This window comes from Lissotriton vulgaris, chromosome 8 (assembly GCF_964263255.1).
Source record: "Lissotriton vulgaris chromosome 8, aLisVul1.2, whole genome shotgun sequence".
In the NCBI taxonomy this organism is placed as follows: domain Eukaryota; kingdom Metazoa; phylum Chordata; class Amphibia; order Caudata; family Salamandridae; genus Lissotriton; species Lissotriton vulgaris.
In genome coordinates, this window is record NC_141696.1 from 1569972048 (window position 1) to 1569999132 (window position 27085).

Below are 27085 nucleotides of genomic sequence, written 5' to 3' on the forward strand. Positions count from 1 at the left end.
TGCCAGTGGTATGGAGGTCACATATATGCCGCGGTCCCTCAGGTTTAACGTCAGTGTTGTTTCCATTTTAGGATCCACAGAGGATGCGGAGGCGGTGAATGCCCCCGTGGGGGCCACTGTCCAGCTGCAGCTCGGCTACTCTGGTGAGGCAACAGGATACACCTGGACTAAAGGGGACAAGAGGGTGGACAAATGGGATTCTCCTCTACCAGTCACCTACTATGATACCCTAAAGGGTCGCTGTGACCTGAACACATCCGCAGGGGCCCTGACCATCAGAGGCCTCCAACAGGGAGATGCAGCTAGCTACAGGGGAAAGGCCCTTGTCAGGAACCGGTAGAGTGTGTCAAACTTCCATCTGTGTGTTTTCCCTAAGTAGCTCAGCACACGAATGTCTATATTTAGTGGTACTGCGGAGCGCCTTGTAGCGCCTTGATGCGTCATGTCCTTATTGTCCCCCCTCCAGCCTGCACGTGATGGCTGAGTTGTAGGGTATCTCTGGGGGGGTGTGTGTGGGGTCTGACCAGGCCTCTGTGTTGTGGCAGCCACTGGAGTCACAGCTTCTGTTCAAGCTCTTTTTTAACACAAACATGGCAGCGATCAATCCTCCTTCGTAAGATAACCCATAGGTGAGTCAGTAAACACCAGCGCCCAGCTGAAGTGCAACGCGTCACGTGTGTGAAGCACTAAACACAGGTGCACAATGATGGGCTTTACAGGTCACTCAGGTGTTGATTACATCCTGCACCTCATGTTCCTGTGAGAGCCCTCCCTTTCTCCCAATTAAGAATATTTGTTCTTGATGATTGTGTTGACTGACCTTGACCGTGTACCAACCCCTTAAGCAGTGCGCTCTACTCTATACTTGTCGGTCTGTCTGTCTGTCTGTCTATCTATACAAGGCTATCTATCTATCTATCTATCTATCTAAGGCTATCTATCTATGTAAGGCTATCTATCTATCTATCTATCTATGTAAGGCTATCTATCTATCTATCCTATCTATCTATCTATACAAGGCTATCTATCTATCTATCTATCTATCTATCTATACAAGGCTATCTATCTATCTTTACAAGGCTATCTATCTATAGCCCTCTGTCTGTCTGTCTCTGTCTGTCTGTCTGTCTATCTATCTATCTATCTATACAAGGCTATCTATCTATCTATCTATCTATCTATGTATGTAAGGCTATCTATCCTATCTATCTATCTATCTATCTATCTATCTATCTATCTATCTATCTATCTATCTATCTATCTATCTATACAAGGCTATCTATCTATCTTTACAAGGCTATCTATCTATAGCCCTCTGTCTGTCTGTCTCTGTCTGTCTGTCTGTCTATCTATCTATCTATCTATCTATCTATCTATCTATCTATCTATCTATCTATCCATACAAGGCTATCTATCTATCTATCTATCTATCTATCTATCTATCTATACAAGGCTATCTATCTATCTATCTATCTATCTATCTATCTATCTATCTATCTATCTATCTATCTATCTATCTATCTATGTATGTAAGGCTATCTATCTATCTATCTCTATCTATCTATCTATCTATACAAGGCTATCTATCTATCTATGTAAGGCTATCTATCTATCTATATATCTATCTATCTATCTATCTATCTATCTATCTATCTATGTATGTAAGGCTATCTATCTCTATCTATCTATCTATCTATCTATCTATACAAGGCTATCTATCTATCTATCTATCTATCTATCTATCTATCTATCTATCTATGTAAGGCTATCTATCTATCTATCTATCTATCTATCTATCTATCTATCTATCTATGTAAGGCTATCTATGTATCTATCTATGTATCTATCTATCTATCTATCTAAGTCTGTCCTATCTATCTATCTATCTATCTATCTATCTATCTATCTATCTATCTATCTATCTATCTATCTATCTATCTATCTATCTATCTATCTATCTATCTATCCAAGGCTATCTATCTATCTATACAAGGCTATCTATCTATACAAGGCTATCTATCTATCTATCTATCTATACAAGGCTATCTATCTATCTATCTATACAAGGCTATCTATCTATCTATCTATACAAGGCTATCTATCTATCTTTACAAGACTATCTATCTATAGCCCTCACTCTATCTGTCTCTGTCTGTCTATCTATCTATCTATCTATACAAGGCTATCTATCTATATTTACAAGACTATCTATCTATAGCCCTCACTCTATCTATCTATCTATCTATCTATCTATCTATCTATCTATCTATCTATCTATCTATCTATACAAGGCCATCTATCTTTCTATCTATCTATCTATACAAGGCTATCTATATATCTATACAAGGCTATCTATCTATCTATCTATCTATCTATCTATCTATCTATACAAGGCTATCTATCTATCTATACAAGGCTATCTATCTATCTATCTATCTATCTATACAAGGCTATCTATCTATCTATACAAGGCTATCTATCTATCTATCTATCTATCTATCTATACAAGGCTATCTATCTATCTTTACAAGGCTATCTATCTATAGCCCTCTGTCTGTCTGTCTCTGTCTGTCTATCTATCTATCTATCTATACAAGGCTATCTATCTATCTATCTATCTATCTATCTATCTATCTATCTATGTAAGGCTATCTATCTATCTATCGAGCTATCTGTCTATCTATACAAGGCTATCTATCTATCTACCTATCTATCTATCTATCTATCTATCTACCTATTTATCCATCTATCTAAGGCTATCTATCTATATATCTAAGGCTATCTATCTTTACAAGGCTATCTATCTATAGCCCTCACTCTGTCTGTCTGTCTGTCTGTCTGTCTATCTATAGCCCTCACTCTATCTGTCTGTCTGTCTGTCTGTCTATACAAGTCTATCTATCTATCTGTATATCTATCTAAGGCTATCTATCTAAGGCTATCTATCTATCTAAGGCTATCTATCTTTACAAGGCTATCTATCTATAGCTCTCACTCTGTATGTCTGTCTGTCTATCTATCTATCTATCTATCTATCTATCTATCTATCTATCTATCTATACAAGGCTATCTATCTATAGCCCTCACTCTATCTGTCTGTCTGTCTGAGGCTATCCTATCTATCTATCTATCTATCTATCTATACAAGGCTATCTATCTATCTATACAAGGCTATCTATCTATCTATACAAGGCTATCTATCTATCTATCTATCTATACAAGACTATCTATCTATACAAGGCTATCTATCTATCTATCTATCTATACAAGGCTATCTATCTATCTATCTATCTATCTATCTATCTATCTATCTATCTATCTATACAAGGCTATCTATCTATCTATACAAGGCTATCTATCTATCTATACAAGGCTATCTATCTATCTATCTATACAAGGCTATCTATCTATCTATACAAGGCTATCTATCTATCTATCTATACAAGGCTATCTATCTATACAAGGCTATCTATCTATCTATACAAGGCTATCTATCTATCTATACAAGGCTATCTATCTATCTATCTATACAAGGCTATCTATCTATACAAGGCTATCTATCTATCTATCTATACAAGGCTATCTATCTATCTATCTATCTATCTATACAAGGCTATCTATCTATCTATCTATCTATCTATCTATCTATCTATCTATCTATCTATACAAGGCTATCTATCTATCTATACAAGACTATCTATCTATAGCCCTCACTCTATCTGTCTCTGTCTGTCTATCTATCTATCTATCTATCTATCTATACAAGGCTATCTATCTATCTGTACAAGACTATCTATCTATAGCTCTCACTCTATCTGTCTCTGTCTGTCTATCTATTTATCTATCTATCTATCTATCTATCTATACAAGGCTATCTATCTATCTATCTATCTATGTAAGGCTATCTATCTATCTATCTATCTATCTATCTATCTATCTAAGGCTATCTATCCTATCTATCTATCTATCTATCTATCTATCTATCTATCTATCTATCTATACAAGGCTATCTATCTATCTATCTTTACAAGACTATCTATCTATCTATCTTTACAAGGCTATCTATCTATAGCCCTCACTCTGTCTGTCTGTCTGTCTGTCTATCTATGTAAGGCTATCTATCTATCTATAGCCCTCACTCTATCTGTAAGGCTATCTATCTATCTATGTAAGGCTATCTATCCTATCTATCTATCTATCTATCTATCTATCTATCTATAGCCCTCACTCTATCTATCTATCTATCTGTCTATCTATGTAAGGCTATCTATCTATCTATCTATCTATCTATCTATCTATCTATCTATCTATCTATCAATGTAAGTCTATCTATCTATCTATCTATCTATCTATCTATCTATCTATCTATCTATCTATCTATCTATCTCTATCTATCTATCTATCTATCTATCTATAGCCCTCACTCTATCTATCTATCTATCTGTCTATCTATGTAAGGCTATCTATCTATCTATCTATCTATCTATCCAAGGCCATCTATCTATACAAGGCTATCTATCTATCTATCCAAGGCTATCTATCTATCTATCCAAGGCTATCTATCTATACAAGGCTATCTATCTATCTATCTTTACAAGGCTATCTATCTATAGCCCTCTGTCTGTCTGTCTGTCTGTCTGTCTGTCTATCTATGTAAGGCTATCTATCTATCTATCGCCCTCACTCTATCTATCTATCTATGTAAGGCTATCTATCTATCTATCTATCTATCTATCTATGTAAGGCTATCTATCTATCTATCTATCTATGTAAGGCTATCTATCTATCTATCTTTACAAGGCTATCTATCTATCTATCTATCTATCTATCTATCTATACAAGGCTATCTATCTATCTATCTATTCAAGGCTATCTATCTATCTATACAAGGCTATCTATCTATCTGTACAAGACTATCTATCTATAGCCCTCACTCTATCTATCTATCTATCTATCTATCTATCTATCTATACAAGGCTATCTATCTATCTATCCAAGGCTATCTATCTATACAAGGCTATCTATCTATCTATCTATCTATTTATCTATACAAGGCTATCTATCTATCTATCTATCTATCTATCTATACAAGGCTATCTATCTATCTATCTATACAAGGCTATCTATCTATCTATCTATCTATCTATCTATCTATACAAGGCTATCTATCTATCTATACAAGACTATCTATCTATAGCCCTCACTCTATCTGTCTGTCTATCTATCTATCTATCTATCTATCTATCTATCTATCTATCTATCTATCTATCTATCTATCTATACAAGGCTATCTATCTATCTGTACAAGACTATCTATCTATAGCTCTCACTCTATCTATCTATCTATCTATTTATCTATCTATCTATCTATCTATCTATCTATCTATCTATACAAGGCTATCTATCTTTCTATCTATCTATACAAGGCTATCTATCTATCTATCTATCTATCTATCTATCTATCTATCTATCTATGTAAGGCTATCTATCTATCTATCTATCTATCTATCTATCTATCTATCTATCTATACAAGGCTATCTATCTATCTATCTATCTTTACAAGGCTATCTATCTATAACCCTCACTCTGTCTGTCTGTCTGTCTGTCTGTCTATCTATGTAAGGCTATCTATCTATCTATCTATCTATCTATCTATACAAGGCTATCTATCTATCTATCTTTACAAGGCTATCTATCTATAGCCCTCACTCTGTCTGTCTGTCTGTCTGTCTATCTATGTAAGGCTATCTATCTATCTATAGCCCTCACTCTATCTGTCTATCTATCTATCTATCTATGTAAGGCTATCTATCTATCTATCTATCTATCTATCTATCTATCTATCTATGTAAGGCTATCTATCTATCTATCTATCTATCTATCCTATCTATCCTATCTATCTATCTATCTATCTATCTATCTATCTATCTATCTATCTATCTATCTATCTATCTATCTATCTATCTATCTATCTATAGCCCTCACTCTATCTATCTATCTATCTATGTAAGGCTATCTATATATCTATCTATCTATCTATCTATCTATCTATCTATCTATCAATGTAAGTCTATCTATCTATCTATCTATCTATCTATCTATCCAAGGCTATCTATCTATCTATCTATCTATCTATCTATCTATCTATCTATCTATCTATCTATCTATCTATCTATCTATCTATACAAGGCTATCTATCTATCTATCCAAGGCTATCTATCTATCTATCTATCTATCTATCTATCTATCTATCTATCTATCTATCTATCTATCTATCTATCTATCTATCTATCTATCTATCTATCTATCTATCTATCTATCTATCTATCTATACAAGGCTATCTATCTATCCAAGGCTATCTATCTATCTATCTATCTATCTATCTATCTATCTATCTATCTATCTATCTATCTATCTATCTATCTATCTATCTATCCAAGGCCATCTATCTATACAAGGCTATCTATCTATCTATCCAAGGCTATCTATCTATACAAGGCTATCTATCTATCTATCTTTACAAGGCTATCTATCTATAGCCCTCTGTCTGTCTGTCTGTCTGTCTGTCTATCTATGTAAGGCTATCTATCTATCTATCTATCTATCTATCTATCTATCTATCTATCTATCTATCTATCTATCTATCGCCCTCACTCTATCTATCTATCTATCTATGTAAGGCTATCTATCTATCTATCTATCTATGTAAGGCTATCTATCTATCTATCTATCTATCTATCTATGGCTATCTATCTATCTATCTATCTATCTATCTTTACAAGGCTATCTATCTATCTATCTATCTTTACAAGGCTATCTATCTATAGCCCTCACTCTGTCTGTCTGTCTGTCTGTCTGTATATCTATACAAGGCTATCTATCTGTCTATCTATACAAGGCTATCTATCTATCTATCTATCTACCTACCTATCTATCTGAAGCTATCTATCTAAGGCTATCTATCTATCTTTACAAGGCTATCTATCTATAGCCCTCACTCTATCTGTCTGTCTGTCTGTCTGTCTGTCTATCTATCTATGTAAGGCTATCTATCTATCTATCTATCTATCTATCTATCTATCTATCTATCTTTCTTTACAAGACTATATATCTATAGCCCTCACTCTATCTATCTATCTATCTATCTATCTATCTATCTATCTATCTATCTATCTATCTATCTATCTATCTATGTAAGGCTATCTATCTATCTATCTATCTATACAAGGCTATCTATCTATCTATCTATCTATCTATCTATCTATCTATCTATCTATCTATCTATGTAAGGCTATCTATCTATCTATCTTTACAAGACTATCTATCTATAGCCTTCACTCTATCTATCTATCCATCTATCTATCTATACAAGGCTATCTATCTATCTATCTATCTATCTATACAAGGCTATCTATCTATCCATCCATCTATCTATCTATACAAGGCTATCTATCTATCTATCTATACAAGGCTATCTATCTATCTATCTATCTATCTATCTATCTATGTAAGGCTATCTATCTATCTATCTTTACAAGACTATCTATCTATAGCCCTCACTCTATATATCCATCTATCTATCTATACAAGGCTATCTATCTATCTATCTATACAAGGCTATCTATCTATCTATCCATCTATCTATCTATACAAGGCTATCTATCTATCTATCTATACAAGGCTATCTATCTACCTATCTATACAAGGCTATCTATCTATCTATACAAGGCTATCTATCTATCTTTACAAGACTATCTATCTATAGCCCTCACTCTATCTGTCTCTGTCTGTCTATCTATCTATACTAGGCTATCTATCTATCTTTACAAGACTATCTATCTATAGCCCTCACTCTATCTATCTATCTATCTATCTATCTATCTATCTATCTATCTATCTATCTATCCAAGGCTATCTATCTTTCTATCTATCTATCTATACAAGGTCAAGTCAAGTCAAGTCATAAAATTTATATAGCGCGCTACATACCCAGAGGGTCTCAAGGCGCTTAGGGAGGGGAGGAGGATTACTTGTCGAATATCCACGTTTTAAGTTGCTTTCTGAATGCTAGGTGGTTCTGGGTAAGGCGAAGGTAAGTGGGAAGTGAGTTCCATGTTTTAGCTGCCAGGTAAGAGAAGGATCTACCTCCCATGGTGGTCTTGTTGATACGAGGTACAGTGGCGAGGGCTTGGTTGGAAGATCGCAGTTGGCGGGAGGGGGTGTAGAAGGACAGTCGTGAGTTGAGGCATTCTGGTCCGATTTCGTAGAGTGCTTTGTGTGCGTGGGTTAGAAGTCGGAAAGTGATCCTCTTATTGACGGGTAGCCAGTGGAGGTTTTTCAGGTGACCAGAGATGTGTTCGTTACGCGGGATGTCTAATATGATCCTGGCTGAGGCGTTTTGGATTCGTTGGAGTTTTTTCTGGAGTTTAGCGGTAGTACCTGCGTAGAGGGTGTTTCCGTAGTCCAATCGGCTCGTGACCAGAGCATGGGTGACTGTTTTTCTGGTTTCGGTGGGGATCCAGCGAAATGTTTTTTTGAGCATGCGAAGAATGTTGAAGCAGGATGAGGAGACGGCGTTGACTTGTCTGTTCATTGAAAGTGAAGAATCCAGGATAACACCTAGGTTCCGTGCGTGGTCTGTCGGGATGGGTGCTTTTCCAAGGGCTTCCGGCCACCAAGAGTCGTCCCATGCAGAGGGGGAAGTTCCTAAGATGAGGACTTCTGTTTTATCTGAGTTCAGTTTCAGACGGCTGTGTTTCATCCATTCGGCAACTTCTTTCATTCCTTCGTGTAGGTTAGTTTTGGCGGTGCTGGGGTCATTGGTGAGTGAAAGGATCAGTTGAGTGTCATCCGCGTAGGAGATGATGTTGAGGTTGTGTTGGCGGGCGATGGCCGCGAGGGGGCTCATGTATACGTTGAAGAGGGTGGGACTGAGTGAGGATCCTTGTGGTACGCCGCAGATGACTTCAGTGGCCTCGGACTTGAATGGTGGAAGGCGAACTCTCTGGGTTCTTCCGGTGAGGAACGAGGTGATCCATTCAAGTGCTTTTCCTTGTATTCCGATGTTTCTGAGGCGTTGTAAAAGGGTGCTGTGGCAGACTGTGTCGAAGGCTGCAGAGAGGTCGAGGAGGATGAGGGCGACTGTGTCTCCATTGTCCAGTAGAGTTCGAATGTGGTCTGTTGCTGCGATGAGGGCGGTCTCAGTGCTGTGTTTTGCTCGGAAGCCAGACTGTGAGGAGTCGAGAGATTTGTTGGCTTCGAGGAAAGCGGCGAGCTGGTTGTTGACAGCTTTCTCGATGACTTTGGCCGGGAAAGGAAGGAGCGAGATGGGGCGGTAATTTTTGAGTTCGGTGGGGTCCGCTGTGGGTTTTTTCAGAAGGGCGCTGAGTTCAGCGTGTTTCCAGCTTTCCGGGAAGGTGGCGGAGTTGAAGGAGCAGTTGATGACGTCTCGGAGGTGCGGTGCTATGACGGAGTCTGCTTTGTTGAAGATGTGGTGAGGACATGGGTCTGTGGGGGATCCTGAGTGGATGGAGTTCATCAGGCGGATGGTGTCCTCAGTGGAGATTGGGTTCCAGTCGTTAAGGGTGTTCAAGGGGGGTGAATGTTCAGCATATGGTTGGGTGCGTTGGTCGCCGGGTTGGTTGTCGAAGCTGTTGTGGATGTCTGCAATTTTGTTGTGGAAGAATGAGGCTAGGGAGTCGCAGAGGACTTGGGAGGGGATGATGTCGTTGGAGTTGGCCGAGGGATTGGTGAATTCCTTGACGATGTTGAAAAGTTCCTTGCTGTTGTGGGCGTTGTTGTCTAGTCGATCCTTGAATGCAGTTTTCTTGGCCTTTCGGATTAGTTGGTGGTGTGTGCGGGTGGCGTTTTTGAAGGCGTCCTTGGTGCTGGTGGTTGGGTCTTTTTTCCAGGCCTTTTCGAGAGAGCGGCAGAGTTTCTTGGACTTCTTAAGATCATCGTTGAACCATGAGGCCTTCTTGCTGCCAGGTTTGCTTTGACGTTTTTTCAGTGGTGCTAGGATGTCGGCGCTGTTGGATAACCATAGGGTGAAGTTGGTGGCGGCTTGGTCTGGGTTAGAAGAGTGGGCTGGGGTGTTTAGTAGGAGCGATGAGGAGATCTGGTCGATGGTGATTTTGTTCCAGTTTCTTTGCAGAGTTGGTTGGGGGTGGTTGATGGGTTTCGGCTTGTTGTAGGTGAAGTGAACGCAGCTGTGGTCAGTCCAGAGGAGATCCGTAGTGTGGCTGAAGGAGACATGGTTGCTGGAGGTGAAGATAGGGTCGAGTGTGTGACCTGCGATGTGGGTGGGGGAAGTGACCAGTTGTTTAAGTCCGAGGTTGGCGAGGTTGTTCAAGAGGGTGGTGGTGTTGCGGTCGTTATTCTTTTCAAGGTGAAAGTTGAGGTCTCCCAGAAGGATGTAGTCTTTGGAGGGGAGCGCGTGTGGAGTGATGAAGTCCGTGATCTCTTCACTGAATTTTGCGCGGGGTCCCGGTAGTCTGTAGAGGAGGGTGCCTCTGAGTGCGGTCTTGGGGTCGATGTGGATCTGGAAGTGAAGGTGTTCAGAGTTGCCGAGATTGACGTCAGAGCTGGTTGAGATGTGGATTGATTTTTTATGGACGATAGCGATTCCTCCTCCTGTGTGGCCGGTACGGTCCTTGCGTGTGATCTTATATTCTTCAGGGATGGCAATGGTGATGTCTGGGGCGGAGGAAGCGTTCATCCATGTTTCTGTTAGGAAGGCGACGTCTGGAGAGATGGTGTCTAGTAGATTCCATAGGTCAATGGCGTGCCTGTGGACCGATCGGGTGTTGAGAAGGATGCATTGTAGGTGGTTGGTGTCGGGAATCTGAGGTGTGATCGTAGCGAAGTTGGAGACTGTACCGATGAATTTGCAGGAGTAGCATGAGAAAGGACCATGGGTGTGTCCAGGAGCGGCTTGGACGCAGTTGGGGGAACGGCCGGGGTTGAGGGCTAGGAGGGTGGTGGCATCGTAGGTAATGCGGGAGGGCTGGCCAGCGCGAGGGGCAGGGGGTCTGGCACTGGGCGCGGTCCAGGCGCGGACGGGCGTAGACGGGCTTACCTTTGGCGCACCTTCGGCGCAGATGGGGCGCGGTCGCTGCGCGTGAACGCTGCGCGCGGGAGCTACTGTCATATATGGATAGTGGAGGGGGAGGGGCGAGGGCGGCTCAGCTGGGAGTCGGGGCGGGCTGCACAAGACGACAACACAAACAAAATGGAGGAGGGGGGAGCACAACAGAGCGCTTGGGGAGAACGCGCTAACACAGCAGATAAATGTACAATCTAAAAGCCAAAGCGCATAAAAAGCAAAGCGGCAGCCAGGCAGAGCTGTAGGCAATAATAAGGAGGTACAATCGACAAAAAGCGCTGCCCAACGATACCAGTAGACGCCAGGGGCACTGGGAGCGACCACTCCGGCCAAAGCGAAGAGCGAGTCACAGCGCTTCCAGGTAGGGAAGCGCTGTTTGTAGTCTGTGGGAGGGCGGCTCAGCTGGGAGGCGGGGCGGGCTGCACAAGACAACAACACAAACAAAATGGAGGAGGGGGGAGCACAACAGAGCGCTTGGGGAGAACGCGCTAACACAGCAGATAAATGTACAATCTAAAAGCCAAAGCGCATAAAAAGCAAAGCGGCAGCCAGGCAGAGCTGTAGGCAATAATAAGGAGGTACAATCGACAAAAAGCGCTGCCCAACGATACCAGTAGACGCCAGGGGCACTGGGAGCGACCACTCCGGCCAAAGCGAAGAGCGAGTCACAGCGCTTCCAGGTAGGGAAGCGCTGTTTGTAGTCTGTGGGAGGGCGGCTCAGCTGGGAGGCGGGGCGGGCTGCACAAGACAACAACACAAACAAAATGGAGGAGGGGGGAGCACAACAGAGCGCTTGGGGAGAACGCGCTAACACAGCAGATAAATGTACAATCTAAAAGCCAAAGCGCATAAAAAGCAAAGCGGCAGCCAGGCAGAGCTGTAGGCAATAATAAGGAGGTACAATCGACAAAAAGCGCTGCCCAACGATACCAGTAGACGCCAGGGGCACTGGGAGCGACCACTCCGGCCAAAGCGAAGAGCGAGTCACAGCGCTTCCAGGTAGGGAAGCGCTGTTTGTAGTCTGTGGGAGGGCGGCTCAGCTGGGAGGCGGGGCGGGCTGCACAAGACAACAACACAAACAAAATGGAGGAGGGGGGAGCACAACAGAGCGCTTGGGGAGAACGCGCTAACACAGCAGATAAATGTACAATCTAAAAGCCAAAGCGCATAAAAAGCAAAGCGGCAGCCAGGCAGAGCTGTAGGCAATAATAAGGAGGTACAATCGACAAAAAGCGCTGCCCAACGATACCAGTAGACGCCAGGGGCACTGGGAGCGACCACTCCGATCTATACAAGGCTATCTATCTATCTATACAAGTCTATCTATCTATCTATCTATCTATCTATCTATCTATGTAAGGCTATCTATCTATCTATACAAGGCTATCTATCTATCTATCTATACAAGGCTATCTATCTATCTATCTTTACAAGGCTATCTATCTATAGCCCTCACTCTGTCTGTCTGTCTGTCTGTCTGTCTGTCTGTCTGTCTGTCTGTCTGTCTGTCTGTCTGTCTGTCTATCTATGTAAGGCTATCTATCTATCTATCTATAGCCCTCACTCTATCTATCTATCAATGTAAGGCTATCTATCTATCTATCTATCTATAGCCCTCACTCTATCTATCTATCTATCTATCTATCTATCTATCTATCTATCTATCTATCTATCAATGTAAGGCTATCTATCTATCTATCTATCTATCTATCTATCTATCTATCTATCTATCTATCTATCTTTACAAAGCTATCTATCTATAGCCCTCACTCTGTCTGTCTGTCTGTATATCTATACAAGGCTATCTATCTGTCTATCTATACAAGGCTATCTATCTATCTACCTACCTATCTATCTAAAGCTATCTATCTAAGGCTATCTATCTATCTTTACAAGGCTATCTATCTATAGCCCTCACTCTATCTAATCTATCTATCTATCTATCTATCTATCTATCTATCTATCTATCTATCTATCTATCTATCTATCTATCTATCTATCTATCTATCTATATATACAAGGCTATCTATCTATCTATCGATGTAAGGCTATCTATCTATCTATCTTTACAAGACTATCTATCTATAGCCCTCACTCTATCTATCTATCCATCTATCTATCTATACAAGGCTATCTATCTATCTATCTATCTATCTATCTATCTATCTATACAAGGCTATCTATCTATCTATCTATGTAAGGCTATCTATCTATCTATCTTTACAAGACTATCTATCTATAGCCCTCACTCTATCTATCTATCCATCTATCTATCTATACAAGGCTATCTATCTATCTATCTATACAAGGCTATCTATCTATCTATCTATCTATCCATCTATCTATCTATACAAGGCTATCTATCTATCTATCTATACAAGGCTATCTATCTATCTATCTATCTATACAAGGCTATCTATCTATCTATCTATTTATCTATCTACGGTCACTTCTGTGTAGTTATAGTTTTGTCGAAGTTTCCAAAGGGAACTGTTTGAATCTGCACAAAACTTTCTAAAGTTCATCCACCTGTGGTCATTCTAGGTAATGTTGGGGACAATCCGTCATGTGGGACCCGTGAGAAAGGGGGGAACCCACAACTTTGATTTCCCATGTTAATCTGGGCTTTAACCTGTCAGTTCTATCATCTGTGAGTCAGTAACCCGGGCTTTAACCTGTCAGTGTTATTATTTGTGATACAGTAACCAGGACTTTAACCCGTCAGTTCTATCATCTGTAGGACAGGAACCAGGGGCTTACCCTGTGAGTTTTATCCTTTGTGAGTCAGTAACCCGGGCTTTAACCTGTCAGTTCTATCATCTGTGAGGCAGTAACCTGGGCTTTAACTTGTCACTTCTATCTCATGCTACAGTCGTGCCATCACTAATGTCTCATGATACTGCAGTCATGCCATAACTAATGTCTCGTGTTGCAGTCGTGCAACAACTAATGTCTTGCGCTGCAGTCGTGCAACAACTAATGTCTTGTGCTGCAGTTGTGCCATCACTAATGTCTCGTACTGCAGTCGTGCCATCACTAATGTCTCGTGCTGCAGTCGTGCCATCACTAATGTCTCGTGCTGCAGTCGTGCCATCACTAATGTCTCGTGCTGCAGCCGTGCCATCACTAATGTCTTGTGCTGCATTCGTGCCATCACTAATGTCTCGTGCTGCATTCGTGCCATCACTAATGTCTCGTGCGGCAGTCGTGCCATCACTAATGTCTCCTGCGGCAGTCGTGCCATCACTAATGTCTCGTGCGGCAGTCGTGCCATCACTAATGTCTCGTGCGGCAGTCGTGCCTTCACTAATGTCTCGTGCCATCACTAATGTCTCGTGCTGCAGTCATGCCATCACTAATGTCTCATGCTGCAGTCATGCCATCACTAATGTCTCGTGCTGCAATCGTGCCATCTAATGTCTTGTGCAGCAGTCGTGCCATCACTAATGTCTTGTGCAGCAGTCGTGCCATCACTAATGTCCTGTGCTGCAGTCGTGCCATCACTAATGTCTCGTGCGGCAGTCGTGCCATCACTAATGTCTCCTGCGGCAGTCGTGCCATCACTAATGTCTCGTGCGGCAGTCGTGCCATCACTAATGTCTCGTGCGGCAGTCGTGCCATCACTAATGTCTCGTGCGGCAGTCGTGCCTTCACTAATGTCTCGTGCCATCACTAATGTCTCGTGCTGCAGTCATGCCATCACTAATGTCTCATGCTGCAGTCATGCCATCACTAATGTCTCGTGCTGCAATCGTGCCATCTAATGTCTTGCGCTGCAGTCGTGCAACAACTAATGTCTTGTGCTGCAGTTGTGCCATCACTAATGTCTCGTACTGCAGTCGTGCCATCACTAATGTCTCGTGCTGCAGTCGTGCCATCACTAATGTCTCGTGCTGCAGTCGTGCCATCACTAATGTCTCGTGCTGCAGCCGTGCCATCACTAATGTCTTGTGCTGCATTCGTGCCATCACTAATGTCTCGTGCGGCAGTCGTGCCATCACTAATGTCTCGTGCGGCAGTCGTGCCATCACTAATGTCTCGTGCGGCAGTCGTGCCATCACTAATGTCTCGTGCGGCAGTCGTGCCTTCACTAATGTCTCGTGCCATCACTAATGTCTCGTGCTGCAGTCATGCCATCACTAATGTCTCATGCTGCAGTCATGCCATCACTAATGTCTCGTGCTGCAATCGTGCCATCTAATGTCCTGTGCAGCAGTCGTGCCATCACTAATGTCTTGTGCAGCAGTCGTGCCATCACTAATGTCTCGTGCTGCAGTCGTGCCATCACTAATGTCTCGTACTGCAGTCATGCCATCACTAATGTCCCGTGCTGCAGTCGTTCCATCACTAATGTCTTGTGCTGCAGTTGTGTCATCACTAATGTCTCATACTGCAGTCATGCCATCACTAATGTCTCGTGCTGCAGCCGTGCCATCACTAATGTCTTGTGCTGCATTCGTGCCATCACTAATGTCTCGTGCGGCAGTCGTGCCATCACTAATGTCTCGTGCGGCAGTCGTGCCATCACTAATGTCTCGTGCGGCAGTCGTGCCATCACTAATGTCTCGTGCGGCAGTCGTGCCATCACTAATGTCTCGTGCGGCAGTCGTGCCTTCACTAATGTCTCGTGCCATCACTAATGTCTCGTGCTGCAGTCATGCCATCACTAATGTCTCATGCTGCAGTCATGCCATCACTAATGTCTCGTGCTGCAATCGTGCCATCTAATGTCTTGTGCAGCAGTCGTGCCATCACTAATGTCTTGTGCAGCAGTCGTGCCATCACTAATGTCCTGTGCTGCAGTCGTGCCATCACTAATGTCTCGTACTGCAGTCGTGCCATCACTAATGTCTCGTACTGCAGTCGTGCCATCACTAATGTCTCGTACTGCAGTCGTGCCATCACTAATGTCTCGTGCTGCAGTCGTGCCATCACTAATGTCTCGTACTGCAGTCATGCCATCACTAATGTCCCGTGCTGCAGTCGTTCCATCACTAATGTCTTGTGCTGCAGTTGTGTCATCACTAATGTCTCATACTGCAGTCATGCCATCACTAATGTCTTGTGCTGCAGTTGTGCCATTACTAATGTCTTGTGCTGCAGTTGTGCCATCACTAATATTTAATGCTGCTGCATTCGTACCATCACTAATGTCTCATGATGCTGCAGTCGTGCCATAACTAATGTATCTTGTTGCAGTTGTGCCATCTCTAATGTCCTGTGCTGCAGTTGTGCCATCACTAATGTCCCGTGCTGCAGTAGTGCTGTCACTAATGTCCCGTGCTGCAGTCGTGCCGTCACTAATGTCCCGTGCTGCAGTCGTGCCGTCACTAATGTCCCGTGCTGCAGTCGTGCCGTCACTAATGTCCCGTGCTGCAGTCGTGCCGTCACTAATGTCCCGTGCTGCAGTCGTGCCGTCACTAATGTCCAGTGCTGCAGTCGTGCCATCACTAATGTCCCGTGCTGCAGACGTGCCATCACTAATGTCTCGTGCAGCAGTCGTGCCATCACTAATGTCTCCTGCTGCAGTTGTGCCATCACTAATATCTCATTCTGCAGTTGTGACATCACTTATGTCTGGTGCTGCTGGCGTGCCATCACTAAAGTCTCCATCTGTTTCTTGCAGCGGAGGACGCGCTTGTAACCCCTGCACCATGCCATGACTTCCAGAGCGCGAGCTTCTTCAGTGGTGCCAACCTCCATGTCCAGTTCTTGCTCTTCACATCCAAGAACCCCAGCTGCGGCCAAATAGTCAATGCCAACACAACCAATGACCTCTACATTCCTAACTTCAATGCCACTTTGGGCACCAAGATCTTGATCCACGGCTTCAGGTGAGGATTGTGAAACTACCCACAATGGGCTCATCTGGCAGCAGCTGTCGCCTCGTGCTGGCAGAGGGCAGTGTGTGTAACCCAGGCCACTCTGGGGGCTGAAAAATACTCAAATTAAAATCCAAAGAAACCTTATTTCCGTGAATATGACCTTGAAAGTGCAAGCTTCTAAAACCAATCATATATTAAGAATTACATCAAGGCATACAAACAACAATTTAAAACACTTTGAAAATTACTATATACATGATTATATATTTTAGATACCTTCATGTATTATAAAAATAAAGTTTTAGGTGTGTTACGAGGCAGAAACTACATATTCATTTCGGAAAGTGCATAGTACAATAAATAAGTGATAAATTAGATAAAAAAGAGGATTCACAAAAAAGGGAAACCCATAAGTGTAAAACAGTGAGCTTAGCCACGGGAGGAAAATATACTAGGTTACGAAGAGGAGTTCCCTATAACAGACCCTACACACCCCTGGGTGGTTTCAGGAGAGCACTTGTAGTACACCACATAGAGAACAGGAACCCGGCGACTGAATAAAAACCGGGATGCTGAGGTCAGACTTTGATTGATTGATGCTTTATTTCGATATGCACATATCATAAAAGCAGTACAAAAAGATAAAAACAGCATGTCGAAATAAATAAGACTGTACAATTGGAATGATAATTAAAACACGGTATGTCAGCATAAATTAGATAAAAAAGAATTAAATTGTTATGGACAGTCTTCTAAGTCTTAACAACCAAGCCCATTTTAAAAATTTTGCAACAGCACAAACAATAGAAGGGGCTGTATTAGTTAAAAGAATCCGTAGGGCAACAGAGTGCTGACGAGTCCCCAGTTCTCTACAAATGGGGGCAAGCCAACGCGATCTGGGGCGACCATAGTCCTGGCATTCGAAAAGGAAGTGTGGCACCGTCTCTGGTTTGTCCGGACAAGAGGCACAAAAGCGTGATGTGGGCTGGGCTTTATTCCACCTTGAACAGAGATCCGCCAAAGGCAAGGTTCCTAGCCGAAATTTAATGTACAAGGACCTATCCATAGCCACTGTTATAATATCCATATATGGCTCATACAGGACAACGTCTTTGAACAACAGGAAAGCTGCGGTGGTTTTGCAATGCTGCTGGCTACTAGAACGCTTCACGTCAACCCACTCCCAGAAAAGTTTTTTTAGAGTCTTCTTAGGTGGAGCGGAGTGACTATGCCAGCAAGAAGCCAAACCCAGTTCCCCTAAAAGATGTTTTATGTCCTTCAGCCATTTGATGCTGCTCCAACCGTCAGCATGCATCACTTCTGCTAGACCATTGGCATACGATTGTAGCTCCGGGACCCTCCACAAACGTGCCCAGAGCAGAAGGGGACGAAGCCGAGCCTGGTCCCTTATGGCTTTACAGCCAGTGTCCAAGAGCATTGGGATGGTCGGGCTGCTCGATGGAATAGCAAGAAGATCCTTGATAAATTTATTTTCGGCCTTACTCAATGAGTCGACTTTGCCCAAACCCCACAGTTCCGATCCATAGAGAGAAGCAGGGACTGCACGAGCTTTATAAATCTCCAGTATGGGTGCAACACAATGTTTTGAGGAGTTATTGTATTCCTTAAGAAGGGCGCCCCCCACCCTTTTGTGGGCCAGAGTCATTTTATCAATGTGGGCAGTCCAGCTCATTGCATCATTCAGACGGATCCCCAGATAATCAAATTCTGCCACTCTTTCTAGGGGTATGGAGTTCAGGATTGGAGGGCGACCAAGTTTGCGGGGTGGGTGCATGACTAGGTACTTGGTCTTGTCTATGTTAATGACGAGGCCTTTAGTGGTACAGAAATCCTGGAAGCGGTTCAGCAAAAACTGTAGACCTTGGGGGGTTTTGGAGATGAGGAGGGTGTCGTCGGCGAACAACAGAGTTGGAATTTTTACTCCACCCAGGCTGGGGGCATCTGATGGTTCGCCCAATAGATGATCTACCACCCCGTTAATATAGAGGGAGAATAAGGTGGGGGCCAAAACACAGCCCTGTCTTACTCCCCTCTCGACCCTGATTTTATCGGTCTTTTCCCCATTCAACCCCCATCTAACCTGGGCATAGGTGTTGGTGTGCAGGTTAATGAGGAGGTTCAGTAGGTATGGGGGCATCCCTAAACCATGAAGCACCCTCCAAAGTTCCTCCCTTGGTACCAGGTCAAAGGCAGACTTAAGGTCAATAAAGGCCAGATAGAGACTGCCTTTGCCCAGCACCACCACCTTCCAGTGTAACAACAAAAGCCTAAAGGCCTGTTCAATAGTTCCTGTACCCGAACGGAACCCAGCCTGCATGTCGGACAGAATGTGATTGTCGTCCACCCATTGAGTAATTCTCCCCAAGATGGTTTTCCCTGCCAATTTCTGGCTGGAGTCTATTAGGCTTATAGGCCTATAGTTCCCCGGTAAATCCCGACTGCCCTTTTTAAAAATGGGGACCACCTCTGCACCTCTCCAGGAGTCAGGCACAAGCCCTCCCCCCATGATTGCATTGAGGAGTGCAGAGATTAGAGCCCCCCATTCTTCCGGGTAAGCACGGAGGATGTCCCCTGGTAGGCCATCCGGGCCAGCTGCTTTCAAGGGGACCAAGGTTTTGAACTGCTTTGTTACATCAAGGGGGGAAAACAGATCCAGGTCACGGTCTCGAGTAGAGGCTGGGATATTAAAGGGATCATTAAGGGGGCCTTCAACAGCAGAGTACAGATTTTGGAAATGGGAAAACCAAGTCTGGGCATTAATCGCACAAGTCCTCCGGGAATCGGCGGGACGGTTCCTTTTGCCCACCATGTCCCAAAAACCTTTAGCATCTTTCCCTCGGCTGGCAGCCAGAAGGTCCTGCCAGAAGCTATCCTCCCATTCCATCCTTGCATTTTTCTGGCAGAGTGTGTAGTGTCTCCTGGCCTCCCTAGTCCTAAGCGGCAATTTGGACTTGACTGCCTCAATAAGAAGTGATTTCGCCTCCCTACACTTTTGGTTGTACCAGCCCTGACCCGGTCGTAGGCTGGGTTTCCTTCCGCTCGGGTGGGCTGGGACTACAAAGAGGTCGCCAATGGTCTGAATTATGACACAAAACCTAGGTGCCACCTCCATCAGCCCTTCCTCTTGGCAGTCAAGATTGGCCAGGGCTGAAACCAGAAGCTGCCTAATCGCAGAGGTTTTCTCCTCCGAAAGAGCCAGCTTCGCCCACTTTAGCCTTCGCCCACAGTTCGTGGCCACTGACAGGTCTGGCGAGGGGTTACAAGGAGAACCACTCACGGTGCTGTTGACGCACCTGTGGGACAGGGTGAGGGACAGGAGATTGTGGTCGCTCTCCACAGAAGGTAAAACTACCATGTCCTCCACCATGCCCCACAGGTGTATGTCAAGGAGGAAATAATCAATCCGTGACGTGTGTCCTGGCCTATTGTAGGTGTGCGCCCCTACTTTGTCGGACCTGGTTCTGCCATTGGCAGCTCTAAGCCCAAACTCCATAACTAGGGAGTTAATCTGGAGGGCCACTTCTGTCCATTTTTTAACAGGGCCAAGCTCGAGGGGAGGAATCCCCCACCCATTGTCAAATTCCTCTTGATCTGCTAGGATGTCCAGATCCAGAGGCTCGAAAGTGCAGTTCAGATCACCTGCCAACAGTGTACAAGACCTGTATGGAGATGAGCGGAGCTGCGCTTCCAAGCAAGCTATAACTGGGGATTCTCTTCCCCCCTTAGTACCACGGGCATAAATGTTAAAAATATTTAGAATGACTCTGCCCTGGGAATTTCTAAGCAAAATGTTTAGGAGGTCGGGGCAGTTAGTGTCCTTCTCCTCCACCCTACAGTTAAGTGCGGTGGCTACCCAGATTAACAGACCGCCAGAGGGGCGGCCCCTGCCAGTTACACTTTCTGCCGCCGGCAAAAAGTGGGTGGAATAACCCGCCTTGTGAAGGGGCACCCGACTCCAGGTTTCCTGGAACAGGCATATGGAGTATTGCTCCACATGCTCGCTCCAATCCGGCAACGCCAGCTTCCTTTCGAGGCCCGCAACATTCCAGCTGAAAACCCTAATCTGGGGGTCCGTTACAGCTGCAATGCTACAATCCTCGACAGGGGGTGACAAGTCCGCAGGACCCACATCGGGGGGACCAGGCGTAGAATTATGGGAAGCCCCAGTCTCCCCCTTCCCCTCCACAGACCCGGCCGTAGCCAGAGTCTGCGGTTGGTAGGAGGAGCCATTGGATTTGGGGTATGGTGTTGACTCAGCGAAAAAACCCGGGGCCACAACGACCTCCCCCGGATCATGACTGAGTCAACAACTCCCAGGTCCCCAGTTTGGTATCACTGGAGCTGGGGATAGCTGCTGGGAAAGAACCCCCGGGGTCAGAAGGCCATGGGCAGTGTTTTCCACCAAAAGTTGGCCCCCTGGGCTGCCAATGAAGGAGGGCAGTCCAAGGTGGATGGAGGGGGTGGTCATAATAGACCGTGGGTAAAAAAATGTCAAATCGACTATGTCGATACCCGAACCAGCCGTGGATTGACCTTGAGAGCATATAAATTGGGCAACCCTAGCATCTTGGAAATTTACAACCACACAATCCCCTTCAAGCGATTTCTTCCCGTGTCCAATCCAACCCACCCTGCGTACACCAAGAATAATTCCATCCACTCCCGCAGGCAAGGGCCTGTTGTCTTTCAGCCAGTGGATGACCTTATTCTTTAGTGCCTGATGGTTTTCCCGCTGGGTACTCCCAATAGGGGGGACTTTCGTGAGGATGACAACATACGGGTGGCACTCAGGGGGGAGGTTAACTGGGGGGCACTTGCGTCTACTGTTCTGGGGAGGACCCAGAGGGAGCCGATTTGTAGGTGGGACGGGAATAAATGCAACCTTAGGGGTTGATGCAACACCACCAGTTGCATCAGATATAGAAACCCCAGGCTGCGAAGCAGGGCCCGTCCCTCCCTTCTTGTGTTGACTTGGGGCCTGGGTAGCCACCGGGGATATTGCTGCTGGGGGAAGGGTAGCATGCACATGGGCAACATGAGTGGGAGCCTTCGGCTTTATCTGTCTAGGACCAACCTTAGGAGCAGCCAAGATCGTATTCCCAGGTGCAGGGAGCTTGGGCGGCTGTATCAGTTGGTCTCCCAGGGGGGGTGTCTCTGGGACCTCTATCCTATTGGACTCATCTGACCTATCAGTCCTATCCTTACTGGGCTTTGGCTGGTGCTTGAGAAGGGTCTTTAGGGCAAAGAAATTATCCCTAGTCGCCTGCTCAAAGCAGTCAAGCCTTTCCCCCAACCTCTTGACCTGGTCTATAAGTGGCAACACAAGAGACTTGACCATCTTCTCAAACGCCTCCATAGAGTGACCCACGTTGTCCTGAACAGGCGTTAGTGGAGCCGACAAGAAGGGTGGTACTGTATCGATGACAGCCGGGGTGCAAATGGCTGTCCCTGTGGATACCGGTCCTGCGATGCTCTCGGGGGAGGGTCCCCTCAGGGGCAGGTACCTGGGATGGTTAGTGATCTTAAATGGGCAACCCTTTCTAGTGTGATGTGCCCTTTTCCCCTTCCTTTTGATGGGCTCCTGGATGGGTTGCTTTTTGGTCGGCGCTTGTGGGACGGGAGCAGGAACCTCAGGGCAGTGTAGGGACTGAATGCCAGGTGCACCTACTAGAGAGAGCTCGTTGCATGGATCTATAAGCACGGCACATGAACTGGTACCGTGGACACCAGGCAATGAGCTTTCTACCCCCTCTAGACCACCCGTTGGAGGTGCAATAAGGGAATCCCCAGGTAAATCCCCAAGCAAAGGTGCAGGGGGAGTAGGATTTAGAGGGGACAACACTATTCCTGGCGATGGACTTTTGGCAGGAGGGAAGTCAAGTGAAAGGCGCCGTTCAGATATGGCAAGTTCATTGTCTATGACAGCCGCCACCCTTGTCAGGAATTTGTCCATAGAGCCAAACATAGCACCCCCGGGGGCACTCTCCCCGCAACCCCTCAAGGCCTTACCGGAGCGTGTTGACATGTTGAGATGCGGCACCACAAGTTGGAACCGGTACGATAGATGGAAATGGGGTGGCCCTGCCCTGCCTCCTCCTGCCCCGGACGGCCACAGACGGCCCGCCCTCTGCCCGGACTCCGCCCGGCGCTGCCCGCGCGCGTCCCGCGACGCGGATGGAGAGCCTGGCCTTTGTAGCGCCTCCGGGCGCGAAGACAGCGGGAAACCGGAAGTGCGCGCTGAGCCCGCTGGGAGCTGTAGTCTCCAGCCGCACTGATGGAGTGATGGCGGCGAGACTTACAGCGTTCCCCACCCAGGGACTGGCGCTGTGTGCAGGCGTGTGCTGGCGTGCAGGTAAGGGTCTCCTGGCTCCTGGCTTGTCCCCCGCTCCACCGAGGGAGAGCCTGGCCTTTGTAGCGCCTCCGGGCGCGAAGACAGCGGGAAACCGGAAGTGCGCGCTGAGCCCGCTGGGAGCTGTAGTCTCCAGCCGCACTGATGGAGTGATGGCGGCGAGACTTACAGCGTTCCCCACCCAGGGACTGGCGCTGTGTGCAGGCGTGTGCTGGCGTGCAGGTAAGGGTCTCCTGGCTCCTGGCTTGTCCCCCGCTCCACCGAGGGAGAGCCTGGCCTTTGTAGCGCCTCCGGGCGCGAAGACAGCGGGAAACCGGAAGTGCGCGCTGAGCCCGCTGGGAGCTGTAGTCTCCAGCCGCACTGATGGAGTGATGGCGGCGAGACTTACAGCGTTCCCCACCCAGCGACTGGCGCTGTGTGCAGGCGTGTGCTGGCGTGCAGGTAAGGGTCTCCTGGCTCCTGGCTTGTCAGACTTTAGCATCCTGAACACCTCAAGGCAGTGCCGGCTGCCAAAGTTCCTGCAGATCTGGAACAACCAACGCTTCCTTGCTTTATGGTAACCGGGGCAACTAAAAAAAACATGGAGCACTGTCTCATCTGGATGGTCACATGCCGGGCAATGTGCCGCTTGCTGATCTCTCCACTTAGATGTAAAACAGCGGAGCAGGAGAACGCCAAACCTGAACTGTAAGAAAAGCTTTCTTGCCTCTACCGGTCTAATGAGATCTAACACCGTCTCAAAGTCAAAGGTGTCTTTTACTTCTAAGAAAGCTAAAGTTAAGTTGCTCAGTACCATTAGTGGTCCAGTATCACCAGTGACTCAGTGCCATTGGCGGTTCAGTATCCCCAGCGGCTCAGTGCCATCCGTGGTTCAGTATCTCCAGTGGGTCAGTGCCATCCATGGTTCAGTATCTCCAGTGGGTCAGTGCCATCCGTGGTTCAGTATCACCAGTGGCTCAGTGTCATCCGTGGTTCAGTATCTCCAGTGACTCAGTGCCATCCGTGGTTCAGTATCACCAGTGGCTCAGTGTCATCCGTGGTTCAGTATCACCGGTGGCTGTGCCATCCGTGCTTCAGTATCACCGGTGGCTGTGCCATCCGTGCTTCAGTATCACCGGTGGCTCAGTGCCATCCTTGCTTAAGTATCACCGGTGGCTCAGTGCCATCCGTGGTTCAGTATCTCCAGTGGCTCAGTGCCATCCGTGGTTCAGTATCTCCAGTGGCTCAGTACCATCCGTGGTTCAGTATCTCCAGTGGCTCAGTACCATCCGTGGTTCAGTATCTCCAGTGGGTCAGTGCCATCCGTGGTTCAGTATCCCCAGCGCCTCAGTGCCATCCGTGGTTCAGTATCTCCAGTGGCTCAGTACCATCCGTGGTTCAGTATCTCCAGTGGGTCAGTGCCATCCGTGGTTCAGTATCTCCAGTGGCTCAGTACCATTAGTGGTTCAGTATCTCCAGTGGGTCAGTGCCATCCGTGGTTCAGTATCTCCAGTGGCTCAGTGCCATCCGTGGTTCAGTATCTCCAGTGGCTCAGTGCCATCCATGGTTCAGTATCTCCAGTGGGTCAGTATTTCCAGAGGTTGACTTACACATTATCCGCTTTAGTACAGTTGAGGGTGGGATCGGCACTGATTCAATAACATACAGCATTTAGAAGGAGGTGTGATGTCCTGTTTCTGGTTCCTTCCCAGGGCCCTTGGCACAAAGCCCTCTTGGATCGATGACTTGACGGAAGCTCTGCTCCGAGCGACGGACGTGAACGTGGTGGTGGTGGACTGGGTGTCCGGGTCCACGGCTCAGTACAACAGCGCAGTGGAGAATATGACGAGCCTGGGGCTTCAGGTGACGGCCTTCATCAGGCGGCTGCTGGTAAGACTGTGCGTAAAGGATGAAAGAGTGCAGTGCGACCACACACCCAGAGAGGCCATATACAAGAGTAGGAACGCAGCAGGACAGGGGCCTATTACAGATGGTGCCCCGGTGGCGCAACAGGCATTTGCGCCCGTTTTGCACGCCCGCAGGGCACTTTGGTATTATAGAAGGGGCCACAGACGCTTGTGCGTCCCCTTCTATGATACTGATAGCGCAGCTGTACTTAAAGCGCCAGCGCTATCAACAGAGAATGTTCCCTTATTTGCATAGCACATGCCCTAGTCAAATGAGGGAATTCCTTCATATTACAGATGCGGGCGCAAAGAATCCAACAGTCCACCATTTAAAAGGTGGCGAACTGTGAGTGGGCCTCCTGACTGCAGCCCTCTGCAGGGGGTAAAGGGGCCCCATGGACCCCCCAGAAATCCCCTTGCAGCCGGGTGCAGTAACTGACTGCTCCCGCCTGCAAGGGGATCTCTAAACCCCTTTGAAAGTGTAGCAGGGGTTGCCGCCTGCACTGTGAAAACATGGAGCAGCACATGAATGCGCTGCCTCCCGGGCAGCACGAGTTCGCGGCTGCCCGGGGGCAGTCCATACACCATAATGCGGCGCATTATCACTGTTTGAAAGGTGGGCCAGGGCACAAACAGTGATAATGTGTAATAAGGCCCTGTGAGAACCCACAAGCTTTAGCAACCAGAGGCCACAGGCCTACTGGAGTCTCCTCCAAGCAAGTGTAGACGCTCTGGTTACTTCCGGTCACTGTTTCAATAAACAGAGGTCATGTAGCAACTTGGCTGATGCCCGTGGAGCTGCTAGACAGCTATAGAGGAGATTGGCCCTGGTTTCCCCCTCGACCGTCACCTACCCAGCTGGACTTTGGACACAGTTCCTCCTCGTCTCCCTGCTATGGCTCCTTCCTCCCCTCCCTCCAACGAATTCTCACAAAATTGTTTTGTTTACTGTACCTTACTATGCTCTTGTAACTGATGTAACCTGTAACGCAACAATCCTAAATGTAAAGCACTCTGATACCCCTTGGGGTCTGGTTCGCACTATATAAAACTTCATAAATAAAACAAAATAAATGCCGTCTCAGCCAACAATGGTCTTTTTCACGCCACTTCCCTTGGTCCCACCAGTTGCTGGCAATGGGGGTCTGTGGCTCTGTGTCCCAGTCGAATCTCTGCAGCTGTTCCAGGTGTTTGCCGTCTCATCACAGTTTGGTAGAATGGTAGAAATCTGAGAGGGGTTGAGGGCGTAAATAAATGTGTTGGCGGAGACCGCCTGGGCATGGGTACCTTGAGAAGGAGAGCAGGAGTGTGTCGTTATTGTTACCTGAGAAATATGCATGAAGTCTGAATATTGTGCACACCAGCGCCCTCAGCTGCTTCGCATAGGGACGAGGTAAGGGTCTGCTGTCCTGGGTCCCCGATTCTGCGTTGGCCTGGCTCCAAACCTAGTAGAAACCCCACTGACCTGAGGCCACTCGAAAGTAGGTTCCTCTTGAAATACAAACTCTTGATTGCTGGTGCTGACGATGGTCGTGGCCCTGTGTGAAGGAAAGAGGTGTGATCTGGACCCGCCTTCACATGTCGTTCATAGCATTGGGCTAGCCACTCCTCCCGGAACCGCCCACCCACCCGCCCATCCCCAACCAGGCACACCCTTCTTCTGCTTTCTCGCAGTGCGAGAAGCAGAAACGTAAAGTGGTATTTATACCATTTTACGTTTCTGCTCAGCGGGGTGACACGCCGACACCCACGTGGAGGAGCAGCCCCTGATTCTATGCGGGTGGGTAACCACCAGCTGTGGCTGCGACCAGGTTCCGCTTGAGTGCAGAGGCGGGGCTTAATCAAAAATATTAGAGGGGTGTAGGTCTAAAGGATTTCCCCACAAGCGGCACAGTCTA

At 46.2% G+C, this 27085-nt stretch overlaps 1 protein-coding gene across 1 annotated transcript in view; it reads left to right on the forward strand.

Annotated features, from left to right (window-relative positions):
- PLA1A (phospholipase A1 member A) overlaps positions 1–27085 on the forward strand; it is a 152291-nt gene that overhangs the window by 16588 nt on the left and 108618 nt on the right. Inside the window, exons 2-4 of the mRNA XM_086935846.1 lie at positions 72–143; positions 16733–16940; positions 24993–25170. Of these exons, the coding sequence (XP_086791972.1) occupies positions 72–143; positions 16733–16940; positions 24993–25170 (458 nt within the window). The remainder of the gene's footprint in view (positions 1–71; positions 144–16732; positions 16941–24992; positions 25171–27085) is intronic.